We start from the raw sequence: 17794 nt of genomic DNA on the forward strand, positions 1-17794 counted from the left end.
CCAAACAAAATCTTACCAGGTTCAAAAAGTTTTGCATTTAAACTCACTTGTGTCGCGGGGTCGAACTCCAGACCGTCGTGGCATGTTTGCAGGTCCATTGTACCATCACCCCAGCACATGTAGTATTTATCACACAGGTAGGGATGTGCCACGTTACCGAAGAACCCAGGAGGACAGATTACTACGGGAGGTTCTGTTGTCTCTGACGCGGGTGTAGTCTCCGCAGCTTCTGTAGTTTCCGACGCAGGAGTGGTTTCTGATGCTTCGGTAGTCTCTGACACAGGTGTTGTCTCTGCTGCTTCCGTGGTCTCTGCCACTTCTGTTGTCTCTGACGCAGGGGTAGTCTCTGCGGCTTCAGTTGTTTGTGATCCAAGAGTGCATCCACCCTCAGCGATTACCACGCATCCCTAAAAGATAATGAATTTTTTACATAAGTTTTTTAGTTTCAACTAAGTTTGGAACTGTTTTAAAAGTAAGTAAATTCAACTTTCACGTTATTAGGCTTGACTCTTTTGTATGACAAAGGAGGTATGCCTTGAGTCTACCACATAATAAAATTAATACAAATAAGTATGTTTTCTTCATTTTTATCTCACCTGTGTGACAGGGTCAAACTCGAGTCCGTCGTGGCATGTTTGCAGGTCCATTGTGCCATCACCCCAGCACATGTAGTATTTATCACACAGGTAGGGATGTGCCACGTTACCGAAGAACCCAGGAGGACAGATTACTACGGGAGGTTCTGTAGTCTCTGACGCGGTCGTGGTCTCCGCAGCCTCTGTAATTTCAGATGCAGGAGTGGTTTCTGATGCTTCGGTAGTCTCTGACGCAGGTGTGGTCTCTGCTGCTTCCGTGGTCTCTGTCACTTCTGTCGTCTCTGACGCAGGGGTAGTCTCTGCGGCCTCAGTAGTTTGTGATCCCAGAGTACATCCACCTTCAGCAATTACTACGCATCCCTAAAAAAATTATGACTTATTAAATAGTGATCTCTAGGCTGAACCTGTGGTAGATTCAATAATTGCAACGAATATCATAAGTGTTAACATTTGACATGAATGATTAAAAGATTTGGTTTTGATTTAAGAACATTTCGACCATTTTACTGTACAGTTAATTTAAACTTAAACGGTATCACCTGGTTATGTGTTCAAATCTATATAATACACTTATCCGTAATTAACATGCTTACTTGTGTCGCAGGGTCGAACTCGAGGCCGTCGTGGCATGTCTGCAGGTCCATTGTGCCATCACCCCAGCACATGTAGTATTTATCACACAGGTAGGGATGTGCCACGTTACCGAAGAACCCAGGAGGACAGATCACTACGGGAGGTTCTGTTGTCTCTGACGCGGTCGTGGTCTCTGCAGCCTCTGTAGTTTCCGATGCAGGAGTGGTCTCTGCTGCTTCCGTGGTCTCTGTCACTTCTGTTGTCTCAGACGCAAGTGTGGTCTCCGGACCTTCTGTTGTTTTTGATCCAAGAGTACACCCACCTTCTGCGATTACTACACAGCCCTAAAAAAACAAAATTTGGTATAATTTAAAAGAATAAAGTAAAGATTGGTGTAAAGATTTTTTGGTACTATAGTCGATATTTCAATCTTTTTGACAACACCAAACAAAATCTTGCCAAGTATAATTCATGAGTGTGATTAGTCAATCTGCTGTTAGTGCCGCAAAGTGACTTGAACAATTTCGCTACATTATACTGAACTATTCTTTGGTCCACTTGAAAAGAATTCCACAAACATTATTACACTCACATGACCGCATTGTTATTTATTTGTAAATCTTTTTTCTGAAACGAATTTTCCTCCTTTATTATTTAAACACCTACTTCATTAAATTTCTGCATCACCCCAAGGTAGACTGGCAAAAATGCCTTTGGCATTAAAGTCCACCTTTATACAAATTTTGTATAAGAAGTTTAAATAAATAAATAAAAGAATTACCAGGGACGACGGCGAGGATTAGATTGCTAGAACTATCTATAGAGCCATCTGCAATGGGATGGAGTAGTTCACTTTCTAAAATATCTTGTGTGAAATGTCACGTGTCTTGAAGACTGGATAATACTTTTATCGTTTAACTTAATTTTACAAAATCAATAACATCTGTCCGCGACTAGGTGGATTAAGTACTGAGTGTACTAAAGTTCGTGATTAGGTAACAAATATACAAAACTAGCTTTTACCCGCGACTTCGTCCGCCCTCATTAATTTTCCCATTATACGTCATTTTCCCGGGGTAAAAAGTAGCCTATGTCCTTTCTCGGGTATCAAAGTATCTCCATCTTCAGTAGTTTAGGCGTGATTGAGTAACAGACAGACAGAGTTACATTCGCATTTATGATATTAGTATGGACTTTATATTCACTATATCAAAAATACTACTGACAAAAGCTTACCTGTAAGACGCTATCAAACTCCCATCCATCATTACACCACAATAACTCCGGCGTGTGTTCTCCTAGGCACAAGAAATAAGCATTGCAGTATTCCGGATGTGCAATACTGCCCCAAAAACCGGGAGGACAGACCACAGTCACTTGGGTATCAGTCGTTGTCTTTTCAGTAGTACTTCCTGTAACTGGATCGTTGTACAAATACTCAGTTGTAGAAGTAATTGTTGATGAGTCATAGTCTTCTGGTGTCAGTGTTGTGTCAGTTTTGTATTCTTCAGTGACTGAAGTTGTTGATTCAGGGATCACTGTGGTCGTACCGTTGCCTAGTGTGCACCCGCCTTCTGCGATTTCAACGCAATTCTGTAAATGGAAGATATTTTGTAGATTGTGATTTTAAGTTTTTTATTGCAGTTTTCTCGATATTTTTGGGATTTGAATAAGTTAAACGCATCAATAAGTCTTACTAAACGTGAAGTTACTCTAATACACAATGGATACTTTTTGCATTTGACAACAAAATGATAAAATGATCCGAATGGGCTAACAAAGCACGCGGTACATGACAATTATGAAAATTGGGTCTAGCAAAAAAATTGCTTAGTTGACAATAGTAGTAATCGGTCGTCGCACTGAATAGCAAAATATCAGTCACTTCTAAAATATCTTGGAAAATAATAAAATAAAGAAAAAGATAGTATGTGTGTGTGTATAAGAAATAATTAACGCTTTATCTAACGGTCAAGAAAAACATGGTGTTGAACTTTGCACTCGTAAAATTGGTTCATACATATGTCTTGGGAATATATTAAGTCCTTAACCGGCACTTGGCCAGCGTGGTGGACTCAAGGCCTAACCTCTCCCTTGTTGGGGGGAAGCCTTTGCCTAGGATAGTAAAGGCAAAAAATACATACCTTTGATACGGGATCAAATTCAAAACCATCGCTGCAGAACAACTGGAATATTTCATCACCAGCGCACAGATAGAAGGAGTAGCAGAGCTCTGGGTGCGGCACGTTGCCCCAAACGCCATCAGGGCAGAGCCGATGGATGGGGTTGTATGTCGTCGAGGACGCTTCCGTCGTTGTGGTCTCTGGGCCTAGGGTGCAGCCGCCTATTGCTATAGGGACGCACGTCTAGAAAATAATAGATTTTTATTGAATACTTGGGAATGTATGTGGAGTTAAATATGATATTTTATTTTTTGAAGACAAGTTTTGCAGTAAGAATTGGTGTTGTGTCGCGGGGACTTTTACCAACATACAAACAGCTGCCACAGAGTATAACCAAATCAGATCGCACACAAGTTTTTCCCTTTGGGGATCGAACCTACGATCTCCTGTCGTAATGGTAGTGGTATAGCCACACTACCTATACCACTATGCCACGGAGGCCGTCATATGTTTTTAATTAGGCAATAATTAGTTTTGGAAATCCATTTTACGTTTCTCACGCTAAAACCCAATATGGTTTAACCCATGTGAAAAGCGAGTTCCAGGTTTAATTACCAGCTATAGTTAACAAGCCTGCCATGATAAAAAAGGACTCAAGAACAATTTAACCCAAGGATTTTGAATTTTAGGGCTCACTAACACATCGCCATGCGACAATAAAACAAGCCTAGGCGACATTTTCTTAATATAAGTCGGTTACAAAACTTACCTCTTGCACAGGATCGAACTCCAATCCTTCACCGCACCACAATTGTATAGTACTTCCACCGGCACACAAGTAGAACGAGTTACAATACTCCGGGTGAGGTATATTACCCCAAATACCGATCGGACATAAATCTGGGGCTTCGGTTGTCGTTTTCGTGTCTTCTGTGGTCGTGTACGTCATTTCCGTGGTCGTTTCTGAGGGGTCTAAAGTCGATCCTGTTGGGGGTGGAGTCGGTCCTAACGTGCAACCTCCTTCGGTGATTGGTACACAACTCTGTGGAAAGGAATAGAATATGAGATGATTAAGTGTTCTGTTTTTTATAGCATTATTAAAAATACTTGATTATCAGGGTAGCCTTTCTTTCAAACAAAGTTGGATTGGCTTCCAGTCTCACCGGATGCAGCTGAATACAATAATTTTAAAGGAGCGACTGCATATCTGACCTCTACAACCCAGTTATTTGGTTTGTAATACTCCTCGATAAGACTGGTTATCAGATTTTCAGGTTTCTTAATGCTGTTATTGACTGTCAAAGATCTTTGAATCTGATAGCCGAGACCTACAATTTAACGTGCCTTTCGAAACACAGAGGAAAAGTACCCTTTATGTACCTTTTACCTAATGAATAGTATTCTAGATTTAAGTACCATATGCGCTAAATAGCAATAGGCACGCTCACAATAACATAGTACTACCATTGTAAATGGCGAAACGTGCGACTTCGTAAAGGAAAAGACTGCGGAAAGGAAAGGAATATGAAGTGATAAGTGTTCTGTTTTTTATAGCATCATTAATAATACTAAATTATGATTTGCTTGCTTACACAGCACTTTTGTCAATAACAATGAGCAATTTTATTGCCGTAGTGAGTATGACACCAAAATTTTGGAATATTATGTATGTATATAGCATATATATTAATATTAGCTTTTACACGCGACTTCGTTCGCCATCTGAATTTTCCAATGGGAATGCCTCATTCTCCCGGGGAAAAAAGTAGCCAATATCCTTAATCGGGTATCAAAATATCTCCATACCAAATTTCATGCGAATTGGTTCAGTAGTTTAGGTGTGATTGAGTAACAGACAAACAGACAGACAGAGTTACTTTCGCATTTGTAATATTAGTAAGGACAGTAAAATATGTCTTACCTGCGAAATAGGATCAAATTCAAGTCCCGCAAAACACCATAGTTGCACAGCAGCGCCACTAACGCATAGATAGAATGAATTACATAGTTCCGGATGTGGAACATTCCCGTAAACTCCGGGTGGACAAGGATTGAACTCTTCGGGAGTTGTTGGCTCATCTGTTGTTGATTCAGTTGTTGGTTCCGGAGTAGTCGGGTCTAGAGTGGTAGCTTCAGGTGTAGTTAGCTCTGGAGTGGTTGGCTCCGGAGTGGTTGGCTCCAGTGTAGTCGGCTCAGCTGTTGTTGGTTCCGGAGTGGTTGGCTCCGGTGTAGTGGGCTCCGCTGTTGTTGGTTCCGGAGTGGTTGGCTCCGGTGTAGTGGGCTCCGCTGTTGTTGGTTCCAGAGTAGTGGGCTCAGCTGTTGTTGGTTCCGGTGTAGTGGGCTCCGGTGTAGTGGGCTCCGCTGTTGTTGGTTCCAGAGTAGTGGGCTCAGCTGTTGTTGGTTCCGGTGTAGTGGGCTCCGGAGTGGTTGGCTCCGGTGTAGTGGGCTCCGCTGTTGTTGGTTCCGGAGTATTGGGCTCCGGAGTGGTTGGCTCCGGTGTAGTGGGCTCCGCTGTTGTTGGTTCCAGAGTAGTGGGCTCAGCTGTTGTTGGTTCCGGTGTAGTGGGCTCCGGAGTGGTTGGCTCCGGTGTAGTGGGCTCCGCTGTTGTTGGTTCCGGAGTATTGGGCTCCGGAGTGGTTGGCTCCGGTGTAGTGGGCTCCGCTGTTGTTGGCTCCGGTGTAGTGGGTTCCGCTGTTGTTGGTTCCGGAGTAGTGGGCTCAGGAGTGATTGGCTCCGGTGTAGTGGGCTCCGGTGTAGTGGGCTCCGGTGTAGTGGGCTCCGCTGTTGTTGGTTCTGGAGTAGTGGGCTCCGGAGTGGTTGGCTCCGGTGTAGTGGGCTCCGGTGTAGTGGGCTCCGCTGTTGTTGGTTCCGGAGTAGTGGGCTCAGGAGTGGTTGGCTCCGGTGTAGTGGGCTCCGCTGTTGTTGGTTCCGGTGTAATGGGCTCCGGAGTGGTTGGCTCCGGTGTAGTGGGCTCCGGTGTAGTGGGCTCCGCTGATGTTGGTTCCGGAGTAGTGGGCTCCGGAGTGGTTGGCTCCGGTGTAGTGGGCTCCGCTGTTGTTGGTTCCGGAGTAGTGGGCTCCGGAGTGGTTGGCTCCGGTGTAGTTGGCTCCGGTGTAGTGGGCTCCGCTGTTGTTGGTTCCGGAGTAGTGGGCTCCGGAGTGGTTGGCTCCGGTGTAGTGGGCTCCGCTGTTGTTGGTTCCGGTGTAGTGGGCTCCGGAGTGGTTGGCTCCGGTGTAGCGGGCTCCGCTGTTGTTGGTTCCGGAGTGGTTGGCTCCGGTGTAGTGGGCTCCGCTGTTGTTGGTTCCGGAGTAGTGGGCTCCGGAGTGGTTGGCTCCGGTATAGTGGGCTCCGCTGTTGTTGGTTCCGGAGTAGTGGGCTCCGGAGTGGTTGGCTCCGGTGTAGTGGGCTCCGCTGTTGTTGGTTCCGGAGTGGTTGGCTCCGGTGTAGTGGGCTCAGCTGTTGTTGGTTCCGGAGTGGTTGGCTCCGGTGTAGTGGGCTCGGCTGTTGTTGGTTCCGGAGTAGTGGGCTCCGGAGTGGTTGGCTCCGGTGTAGTGGGCTCAGCTGTTGTTGGTTCCGGAGTAGTTGGCTCCGGTGTAGTGGGCTCAGCTGTTGTTGGTTCCGGTGTAGTGGGCTCCGCTGTTGTTGGTTCCGGAGTAGTGGGCTCAGGAGTGGTTGGCTCCGGTGTAGTAGGCTCCGGTGTAGTGGGCTCCGCTGTTGTTGGTTCCGGAGTAGTGGGCTCCGGAGTGGTTGGCTCCGGTGTAGTGGGCTCCGCTGTTGTTGGTTCCGGAGTAGTGGGCTCCGGAGTGATTGGCTCCGGTGTAGTGGGCTCAGCTGTTGTTGGTTCCGGAGTAGTGGGCTCCGGAGTGGTTGGCTCCGGTGTAGTGGGCTCCGCTGTAGTTGGCTCCGGTGTAGTGGGCTCCGCTGTTGTTTGTTCCGGAGTAGTGGGCTCAGGAGTGGTTGGCTCCGGTGTAGTGGGCTCCGCTGTTGTTGGTTCTGGAGTAGTGGGCTCCGGAGTGGTTGGCTCCGGTGTAGTGGGTTCAGCTGTTGTTGGTTCCGGTGTAGTGGGCTCCGGAGTGGTTGGCTCCGGTGTAGTGGGCTCCGGTGTAGTGGGCTCCGCTGTTGTTGGTTCCGGAGTAGTGGGCTCAGGAGTGGTTGGCTCCGGCGTAGTGGGCTCCGGCGTAGTGGGCTCCGCTGTTGTTGGTTCCGGAGTAGTGGGCTCCGGAGTGGTTGGCTCCGGTTTGGTGGGCTCCGCTGTTGTTGGTTCCGGAGTAGTGAGCTCCGGAATGGTTGGCTCCGGTGTAGTGGGCTCCGCTGTTGTTGGTTCCGGTGTAGTGGGCTCCGGAGTGGTTGGCTCCGGTGTAGTGGGCTCAGCTGTTGTTGGTTCCGGAGTAGTGGGCTCCGGTGTAGTGGACTCCGCTGTTGTTGGTTCCGGAGTAGTGGGCTCAGGAGTGGTTGGCTCCGGCGTAGTGGGCTCCGGTGTAGTGGGCTCCGCTGTTGTTGGTTCCGGTGTAGTGGGCTCCGGAGTGGTTGGCTCCGGTGTAGTGGGCTCAGCTGTTGTTGGTTCCGGAGTAGTGGGCTCCGGAGTGGTTGGCTCCGGTGTAGTGGGCTCAGGAGTGGTTGGCTCCGGTGTAGTGGGCTCCACTGTTGTTGGTTCCGGTGTAGTGGGCTCCGGTGAAGTGGGCTCCGCTGTTGTTGGTTCCGGAGTAGTGGGCTCCGGAGTGGTTGGCTCCGGTGTAGTGGGCTCCGCTGTTGTTGGTTCCGGTGTAGTGGGCTCCGGAGTGGTTGGCTCCGGTGTAGTGGGCTCAGCTGTTGTTGGTTCCGGAGTAGTGGGCTCCGGAGTGGTTGGCTCCGGTGTAGTGGGCTCCGCTGTTGTTGGTTCCGGTGTAGTGGGCTCCGCTGTTGTTGGTTCCGGTGTAGTGGGCTCCGGTGTAGTGGACTCCGCTGTTGTTGGTTCCGGAGTAGTGGGCTCAGGAGTGGTTGGCTCCGGCGTAGTGGGCTCCGGTGTAGTGGGCTCCGCTGTTGTTGGTTCCGGTGTAGTGGGCTCCGGAGTGGTTGGCTCCGGTGTAGTGGGCTCAGCTGTTGTTGGTTCCGGAGTAGTGGGCTCCGGAGTGGTTGGCTCCGGTGTAGTGGGCTCAGCTGTTGTTGGTTCCGGAGTGGTTGGCTCCGGTGTAGTGGACTCCGCTGTTGTTGGTTCCGGAGTAGTGGGCTCAGGAGTGGTTGGCTCCGGCGTAGTGGGCTCCGGTGTAGTGGGCTCCGCTGTTGTTGGTTCCGGTGTAGTGGGCTCCGGAGTGGTTGGCTCCGGTGTAGTGGGCTCAGCTGTTGTTGGTTCCGGAGTAGTGGGCTCCGGAGTGGTTGGCTCCGGTGTAGTGGGCTCAGCTGTTGTTGGTTCCGGAGTGGTTGGCTCCGGTGTAGTGGGCTCCGCTGTTGTTGGTTCCAGAGTAGTGGGCACAGCTGTTGTTGGTTCCGGAGTAGTGGGCTCCGGAGTGGTTGGCTCCGGTGTAGTGGGCTCAGCTGTTGTTGGCTCCGGTGTAGTGGGCTCAGGAGTGGTTGGCTCCGGTGTAGTGGGCTCCGCTGTTGTTGGTTCCGGTGTAGTGGGCTCCGGTGAAGTGGGCTCCGCTGTTGTTGGTTCCGGAGTAGTGGGCTCCGGTGTAGTGGGCTCCGCTGTTGTTGGTTCCGGAGTAGTGGGCTCAGGAGTGGTTGGCTCCGGCGTAGTGGGCTCCGCTGTTGTTGGTTCCGGTGTAGTGGGCTCCGCTGTTGTTGGTTCCGGTGTAGTGGGCTCCGGTGTAGTGGACTCCGCTGTTGTTGGTTCCGGAGTAGTGGGCTCAGGAGTGGTTGGCTCCGGCGTAGTGGGCTCCGGTGTAGTGGGCTCCGCTGTTGTTGGTTCCGGTGTAGTGGGCTCCGGAGTGGTTGGCTCCGGTGTAGTGGGCTCAGCTGTTGTTGGTTCCGGAGTAGTGGGCTCCGGAGTGGTTGGCTCCGGTGTAGTGGGCTCAGCTGTTGTTGGTTCCGGAGTAGTGGGCTCTGGAGTGGTTGGCTCCGGTGTAGTGGGCTCCGCTGTTGTTGGTTCCGGTGTAGTGGGCTCCGCTGTTGTTGGTTCCGGTGTAGTGGGCTCCGGTGTAGTGGACTCCGCTGTTGTTGGTTCCGGAGTAGTGGGCTCAGGAGTGGTTGGCTCCGGCGTAGTGGGCTCCGGTGTAGTGGGCTCCGCTGTTGTTGGTTCCGGTGTAGTGGGCTCCGGAGTGGTTGGCTCCGGTGTATTGGGCTCAGCTGTTGTTGGTTCCGGAGTAGTGGGCTCCGGAGTGGTTGGCTCCGGTGTAGTGGGCTCAGCTGTTGTTGGTTCCGGAGTGGTTGGCTCCGGTGTAGTGGGCTCCGCTGTTGTTGGTTCCAGAGTAGTGGGCTCAGCTGTTGTTGGTTCCGGTGTAGTGGGCTCCGGAGTGGTTGGCTCCGGTGTAGTGGGCTCAGCTGTTGTTGGTTCCGGAGTAGTGGGCTCCGGAGTGTTTGGCTCCGGTGTAGTGGGCTCCGCTGTTGTTGGTTCCGGAGTGGTTGGCTCCGGTGTAGTGGGCTCCGCTGTTGTTGGTTCCAGAGTAGTGGGCTCAACTGTTGTTGGTTCCGGAGTAGTGGGCTCCGGAGTGGTTGGCTCCGGTGTAGTGGGCTCAGCTGTTGTTGGTTCCGGAGTGGTTGGCTCCGGTGTAGTGGGCTCCGCTGTTGTTGGTTCCAGAGTAGTGGGCTCAGCTGTTGTTGGTTCCGGAGTAGTGGGCTCCAGAGTGGTTGGCTCCGGTGTAGTGGGCTCAGCTGTTGTTGGCACCGGTGTAGTGGGCTCCGCTGTTGTTAGTTCCGGGGTTGTGGGTGCAGGTGTTGTTGGCTCGGGAGTCGTTGGTTCCAGAGTAGTTGGTTCTTGTGTTGTTGTTAGAGGCTCCTGTGTTGTTGTTGTTGAAAGAGGACACTGTGCTTGGTTTGGCCAGTCACATTCCTGTAAAATTGTTACCGTGTAAATAATTTAAAGATATTCATTTAGGAAGGTTTCTTTAAATAATGCTTGACGTTGTTATGGCTGTGTTACATTTAAGAACAATCAAATGACTTTGGAAAGGGCCCTTAGTTGAGTGAAATCTAAGCCTCGGCTTTACCACTTCTTAATAAGAATTGTTTAGTTTATTAAGTTAAATTTTAGCACCGTCAAACACAATAAGTCACTTTATCTATAAGATAGTATATCTGACACATATCCACAAGCCATAAAATGGTTCTAAATGTTATAAAAAACTCACCTGTTTATCAAAATCAAACCAAAGGCCGGCAGGACAAATTCTTTCCACTTTGTTGCCATGGACACACTGATAGTACTTCCCACAGTCGTATTCATGGGGTAGTAAGTAATCTATTGTGAAGTCCGCCGGACATCCGTTTGGTAACGTTTCTATAGGTGTTGTTGGGGCCTGTGTTGTAGTCGATTGTGTTGTTGGGACTTCAGTAGTTGTTGACGCCGGAGTTGTTGGTTCCGGAGTAGTTGGGCCTGGTGTTGTTGGATCTGGTGTAGTGGGCTCCGGAGTGGTTGGCTCCGGAGTAGTGGGCGCTGGTGTTGTTGGCTCCGGAGTAGTGGGCGCTGGTGTCGTTGGCTCCGGAGTTGTTGGTTCCGGAGTAGTAGGCGCTGGTGTTGTTGGCTCTGGAGTTGTTGGCTCCGGAGTAGTAGGTGCCGGAGTTGTTAGTTCCGGAGTAGTAGGCGCTGGTGTTGTTGGCTCCGGAGTAGTAGGCGCTGGAGTTGTTGGCTCCGGAGTAGTAGGTGCTGGTGTAGTTGGCTCCGGAGTAGTAGGCGCTGGAGTTGTTGTCTCCGGAGTAGTAGGCGCCGGTGTTGTTGGTTCCGGAGTAGTAGGCACTGGTGTTGTTGGTTCCGGAGTAGTAGGAGCTGGTGTTGTTGGCTCCGGAGTAGTAGGCGCTGGTGTTGTTGGCTCCGGAGTGGTAGGCGCTGGTGTTGTTGGCTCCGGAGTGGTAGGCGCTGGTGTTGTTGGCTCCGGAGTAGTAGGCACCGGAGTTGTTGGCTCCGGAGTAGTAGGCGCCGGTGTTGTTGGCTCTGGAGTTGTTGGTTCCGGAGTAGTAGGCGCTGGTGTTGTTGGCTCCGGCGTAGTGGGCGCTGGTGTTGTTGGCTCCGGAGTAGTAGGCGCTGGAGTAGTAGGCGCTGGTGTTGTTGGCTCGGGAGTTGTGGGTACTGGTGTTGTTGGCTCCGGAGTAGGAGGCGCTGGTGTTGTTGTCGACAGAGGACACACTGCCTGGTTTGGCCAGTCACATTCCTGTAAAAACATGAGCGTGTAAACAGGTTTTTTACTTATTTAATTTTTTTCTAACGCTTGGTGTTTTGGCCGAGTTTCATTTAATAACATTAGAAGCCTTCTCGGAAAAACTCTATTGAGAAAGAGCTCTGAGGTAAATAAAATATAAGCCTCGGCTTTATAACTTCTGAAAAGGAATCAGTTTGCTTATCATTAAAATTATGCCAATTTCTTACATTATACTTTATCTATTGGATATGTTATCTGTCACTTGTCCAAAAGCCGTAGAAATTGCGTTAATAATAGTAGTACAAACCCACCTGTTTATCAAAATTAAACCAAAGGCCACCAGGACAAGGTCTTTCCACTTTGTTACCATGAGTACACTGGTAATACTTCCCACAGTCGTATTCATGGGGTAATAATTGTTCTATAGTGTAGTCAACCGGACATCCGTTAGGTAAAAACTCAATTGGCGTTGTTGGGGCCTGTGTTGTAGTCGATTGTGTTGTTGGCGCTGGAGTTGTTAGTTCCGGAGTAGTAGGCGCGGGTGTTGTTGGCTGGGGAGTTGTTAGTACTGGAGTTGTTGGCTCGGGAGTCGTTGGTTTCGGAGTAATAGGCGCTGGTGTTGTCGGCCTAGATAGAGGGCACTCTGCTTGGTTTGGCCAGTCACATTCCTGTAAAAATATTTTCATGTAAATTATTCTCAGATTTTATTCCGTATTTTATTTAAGAACAATCAAACGTCTTTGCAAAAACACTCACCTGTTTATCAAAATAAAACCAAAGGCCACCAGGACAAGGTCTTTCCACTTTGTTACCATGAGTACACTGATAGTACTTCCCACAGTCGTATTCATGTGGTAATAGCTGTTCTACTGTGTAGTCCACCGGACATCCGTTAGGTAAGAACTCAATTGGCGTTGTTGGGGCCTGTGTTGTAGTCGATTGTGTTGTTGTAGACGATTGTGTTGTTGGCGCTGGAGTTGTTAGTTCCGGAGTAGTAGGCGCTGGTGTTGTTGGATCGGGAGTCGTTGGTACTGGAGTTGTTGGCTCGGGAGTTGTTGGTTCCGGAGTAATAGGCGCTGGTGTTGTAGGCCTAGATAGAGGGCACTCTGCTTGGTTGGGCCAGTCACATTCCTGTAAAAATATTAGCGTGTAAATAATTGAAAGATATTATTTCTTGTTTTATTTGAGAACAATCAGATCTTTGCAGAAAAACGCTACAGAAATCAGTTTTAAACATTTCATTTTATCTATCGGATAGGTTATCTGACACTTATTAATAATCTATGCAACTGTCCCTAAATGTAAAAAAAAACTCACCTGCTTTTCAAAATAAAACCAAAGGCCACCAGGACAAGGTCTTTCCACTTTGTTACCATGAGTACACTGGTAATACTTCCCACAGTCGTATTCATGGGGTAATAGCTGTTCTACTGTGTAGTCCACCGGACATCCGTTTGGTAAAAACTCTGGTGTTGTTGGGAAAGGAGTCGTTGATTGTGTTGTAGAAGATTGTGTTGTTGGTTGTTGTGTAGGTGTTGTTGGAGCTAAAGTTGTTGAACCCATTGTACAGTTGACTAGGTGGATGTGGTTACAGACCTAAAAAAATATAAATTATAGAAGATTGTGTTTGGACATAATTATGCTTCATAAAGATTATTTTTTCATTAACTTCGAATTACATTCATGGTTATGTCTGAAAGTATTTTCTATAAATAATAAGCATTTTTGCAAAAAAGATCTACGGACTACGAAAAAAAAATTGATTTATGCATGTATGTAAAAACCTCTTTGAAATAATCTAAATTTATTTATCTTTTTCAATTGTGACAGTGTGATAAGATAGTCAATCTTTAGTATGGACATAGTATTATCAATGTATTAGTAACAGCTTCAAATTTTACTACATTCATATTCATACATCTTGCCATACATACATACATTCATATTTTCACGCCTTTTCCCCATAGGGGTAAGTAAAGACCAAATAACGCCACTTGGCCGCCCAACGCAAGTCTGTAATCATACATTCTTACAAACTTCCCTTGCCTCATTCACATCCATACATCTTGTGATACAGTACCTATAATAAAAACAGGCATATCTTACCTGTATATCATAGTCAAACCAGGTACCGGGCCCGCAATCTTTCTCAACTTTAATCCCATGAGTGCACTGATAGAACTTAGCACAATCGTATTCATGTGGTAATAAATAATGTATATGCATGTTTGCAGGACAACCGTTCGGTAGGAACGCCATCTCCGTTGTTGTTGAGAAAGGAGTTGTTGTTGGAACGGGAGTTGTTGGTGTTGATGGCGCTGCTGTTGATGTTGTTGCACCAGGCGCGCATGTAACAAATAGTGGTAAATTGCAGCCCTGAAAATGGAAAGACTTTTTAGTATGTGGGTCTAGAAATGCTTGAAATATTTTATATGCAAATAGATAATTTACTGCTCTAAAGTCAACAGTCTTATAAAATTTGACTCATATAGAGTATAATAATTAATTAGATGTAATTATTAGTAAAAAAATATGGAGGCAGCGTATACTTTAACACGGTCAAATTACAATAGTATTAAAATTTAAACATATTTCTTTTAAAGTTTGACAAAAAATAATTGCAATCAAGCTAATTGTGACGTCACGAAATAAACAAAATAATTACCTGGAAATTACTATCGAAGAGAGTGCCCGGAGCACAATCTCTTTCAATTTTGAATCCATTGCTGCATTGATAGAATTTACTACAATCCGTTGGATGAGGCAACAACAAATGTATACTGAAGTCCGATGGACAACCGTTTGGTAGTGTTGGCGCTACTGTTGTTGTTGTTGTTGTTGATGTTGTTGAAGTAGGAGTTGTTGGTGATGGAGAATCTGTTGATGAAGGCGTTGTGTGGCATGTTGCTGCCCATGGCCAGGTACATATCTAGAATTGAAAATAAATATTATGAGAATTCTTCAGTCCGCGGCCAGCGTGGTAGACTCCAGGCCGGGAGAAAACCTATCAGATATTCTTTCCCGGACTGAAATAATTGTCATAAGCAATAAATAATTCGGCCAAATTAAAATGGTACACCATAACGGTGACCTTGACTGACCTTGAAAGATGTCACTTTTTGTGAGTGTTAAAAGGTGTTCGTCATTCATAAAGACTTGCGTAAGTAACGCTTACGAGAAAATTGAAAAGCTTTCGACAAAAATGCAAAAATATAAAAATATTGGGCCGAAATAGAGAAAAAAATTAAAAACAAATTGTGAAGGTCATTAAAATCATTTCACTTCAGCAATAGGAATAGGTAGTAAAACATATTTTCAGAAAAAAATTGCCACGAAGCATTGCCAAAGAAGCCGCTCAGTTTCTTCTAAGTCACATAATCTGATGCTTCCATCCCAAGAGTGAACCACATTCAGTACTTACTATCTATCTAACTATCGTATGGTTAATGGTCAACCTGGTGTCAAAGTTGTTCACGCCGCCCGAAAGACCTTTGACATCGCTTAACGACTGTTATCTTAATTGACAACAACCGGGACCGACTTTTTACGTGCCCTCCGAAACACGGAGAAGCCCTGTTCAATTACCACTATGCGGTCACCCATCTATGGAATGACCGAGGTTTGCCAACAGATCGTTTACTGACCGGTGAGCTCAACTGGCTACGGGCGCATATTCAGTACTTACTTGAGACACTGAGTCAAATTGCGTCCCCGGCGCGCAAGGCATCTCAATTTTATTTCCATTGCTGCACTGGTAGTATTTGCTGCAGTCTGTCTCGTGTGGCAGCAGGAGATGTATGTGGAAGTTTGAGGGGCAGCCGTTAGGCAAATACTGGGCTGATGACGCAGCTATCAGTGTTAATATGATTATCGCTTTGTACATATCTGGAAGGAAATATACTTCTTTAAAGATGGAGAAATAATGAACCTCGTGACGTGTCTTCTAAAAGAAGATGACTTAGGGCTAGGTTACCCAATAAAAGTTATTTTAAGTGTCAAAAGGAAGGCTAAAAGAGAGTTATTCAGGGTACAATTATTTCAAGAAATAACATTTCATTATGCAACCAATATATTTTTTATCAGTGCTTGTTTTTTGGCAGTAGAAACAATTTGTTTCATATCGAGTTTGAAACGTAGAGCACTCTTTTTTATTTTACCAAGTACTACGTCAAAATAATGAAAGGTTCAGAAAAACGCTGTTCAGGCAGTTTCGTGACACTATGTCTAACTTTGGATTACTCCAACTTTAAATTTTTAATGTAGCGCAGTTTGGCTAATTCGGGAAAGAAAAAGCTTACGCAATTTTGAACAGAATTTCATACGACAAAACTTTTGTCCGAAATATATAATCCATAATGACGTCATTGTCTTTCACCACTGCGGAGTGTCGCTCAAGAAAAATACGGTTTTTAAAACTATGCTAATATTATAAACCCGGACTATTATTACAAAATAATTTGAATGTGTTACTGCATGATTATGCTTATTTTAAAACTAATGCACAATTTGTAGCTGATACAAATAGGCAAGGTATAATGTCAGAGAAAAGACAGGGGCCATTTGCAACAAAAGAAAATCAACGCGGGCGGAACATAGCTTGAGCCAAGTTTGCTAAACATTTCAAGCTTTCTAGACCTTTCAACTTACTTAAAAAAGGGTAAAAGTTTTGATTTTAAAAAATATTTTTTCAGAAATAAGGTGAGATTGAAACAAATGCACCTCTTTTATAAAATATAGGAGGATTTAAATAAATACGTGCAAGCAACTCGAATCAATATCAAGTGAATGGGAAATGCATTTCACGAATCTTATTAGGTCAGCTTTGAAGTATCGGTTTAAAATAAACTACTCCAGACTACAGAATATTGGGATCAATGTATTGAAAATGCGTTTTGATAAAGCGCTTTTGAATCAATATTATTGAAAAGAAAAGTAAGACAGACAGACAGACAAACAAGCCATTATAAAGAGACTTTTTATATTATTTACGAAATTATAGAATTTACAAACTTGCATCAATATTTTTGGTAATCTTACTTGTAATAAAGAGAATAGATTAATTGGCTTAAAAAACTAGATCTAGAAACTTACCATTTCGCAAAAATATGAATAGTAAAATAGTACCGAAAAGAGAGATTCATCAATTGTATCTAAATCAGGATTCACTGGGTACTTTACACACAAAAATATAGGCGTGGCTGTGTATAAAAGTCAATTACGCCTCATAAAATGGACACTACTTTTCGTCAAAGAAAACGGTTTTTTTTTCATATTTTGCACGTTTATTGTAATCACGAGTTTCGTACCTATTATAGGCAAAAAAAGAAAGCAAAAAGATGACTATTAGGAATTTTATTTCTTTCAGCAGCATGACAGACGTTAAGAAATTTAACGTCTGCCATGCTATGCAAAAACAATCTTGAAAATTGTTTATTTTTCATTTTGGTAATTAAGCTGACTTTTGATTAAATTGTGACGCAATAAAGCTTTCAAAAACGTCTTTAATACGATTTAAAGTAATAATCAAAAACTTACCGAAATATGTGTATCGAACTATCCAATAAATTAAACATCAAGCTAACATCTATATAACACTTTGTCCAAACGCACTTTCAACTTTCTCGAGTCCCAATATAATTTCAACAGTAACTGGTCTTTATGTAAATCACTTTTCGGTAATGAACGTGGAATAGACCGTATCTGCAAATATATCGATATTGCTACTCAGCCCTATCGTTTGATCAAAACACGTCACTACTTTGTGTTTTACATTAGGCTGATTAGAACCTTTTTGTTGTAACCGAACTTAAAAAAAAATTACCTTCGATTTTTTAAATTTAATTTCCTTCTTTTTTATAACCTTTTGTTTCTTTTTTCTTCTTGACGTTTATTTTGAAATTAGAATACACAATTCGAGCCTAGTTTCTGGTTTCAAATAACTTTTTTTATTTTTATATTTACTTTTTTTTCAAGTGACTTTTTTCAGTCACGTATGTATTCTCTTTCTTAAAATTATTTTCGCAATAAAAATGTTAGAAGCGTTATTACCTTTGGAGTCGTGATTTGTTAATAATTAATCCTTTTATCTGTTAATTGAGTAATTATCAAATTATTATATTAATATCGATTTCTTCGTAGACAGTATGGTGCCAGTGAACGGGGGTGTGCCGAAATTCTGCTAAATTTAGATAATCGAATTGATTTTTGTGCAAGACAAGGAGTTTTGGTGCAAAAA

The 17794-nt window shown here is 45.1% G+C and overlaps 1 protein-coding gene across 1 annotated transcript in view; it reads right to left on the bottom strand.

Moving 5' to 3' along the window:
• The window catches only part of LOC142984407 (uncharacterized), a 28715-nt gene extending 11438 nt beyond the window's left edge, over nucleotides 1–17277 (bottom strand). The window contains exons 1-15 of the mRNA XM_076131962.1: nucleotides 17095–17277; nucleotides 15245–15444; nucleotides 14225–14488; nucleotides 13666–13935; nucleotides 12877–13155; nucleotides 12316–12690; nucleotides 11871–12227; nucleotides 10555–11571; nucleotides 5214–10256; nucleotides 4062–4334; nucleotides 3314–3535; nucleotides 2406–2762; nucleotides 1190–1513; nucleotides 597–956; nucleotides 48–407 (exon numbers count right to left, since the gene is read on the bottom strand). Coding sequence (XP_075988077.1) covers nucleotides 48–407; nucleotides 597–956; nucleotides 1190–1513; nucleotides 2406–2762; nucleotides 3314–3535; nucleotides 4062–4334; nucleotides 5214–10256; nucleotides 10555–11571; nucleotides 11871–12227; nucleotides 12316–12690; nucleotides 12877–13155; nucleotides 13666–13935; nucleotides 14225–14488; nucleotides 15245–15442 — 9699 coding nt within the window. The 5' untranslated portion in view covers nucleotides 15443–15444; nucleotides 17095–17277. The remainder of the gene's footprint in view (nucleotides 1–47; nucleotides 408–596; nucleotides 957–1189; nucleotides 1514–2405; nucleotides 2763–3313; nucleotides 3536–4061; nucleotides 4335–5213; nucleotides 10257–10554; nucleotides 11572–11870; nucleotides 12228–12315; nucleotides 12691–12876; nucleotides 13156–13665; nucleotides 13936–14224; nucleotides 14489–15244; nucleotides 15445–17094) is intronic.
• Between the last annotated feature and the right edge of the window lie 517 nt (nucleotides 17278–17794).

The sequence above is a fragment of the Anticarsia gemmatalis genome, chromosome 27 (assembly GCF_050436995.1).
Source record: "Anticarsia gemmatalis isolate Benzon Research Colony breed Stoneville strain chromosome 27, ilAntGemm2 primary, whole genome shotgun sequence".
Classification (NCBI taxonomy): domain Eukaryota; kingdom Metazoa; phylum Arthropoda; class Insecta; order Lepidoptera; family Erebidae; genus Anticarsia; species Anticarsia gemmatalis.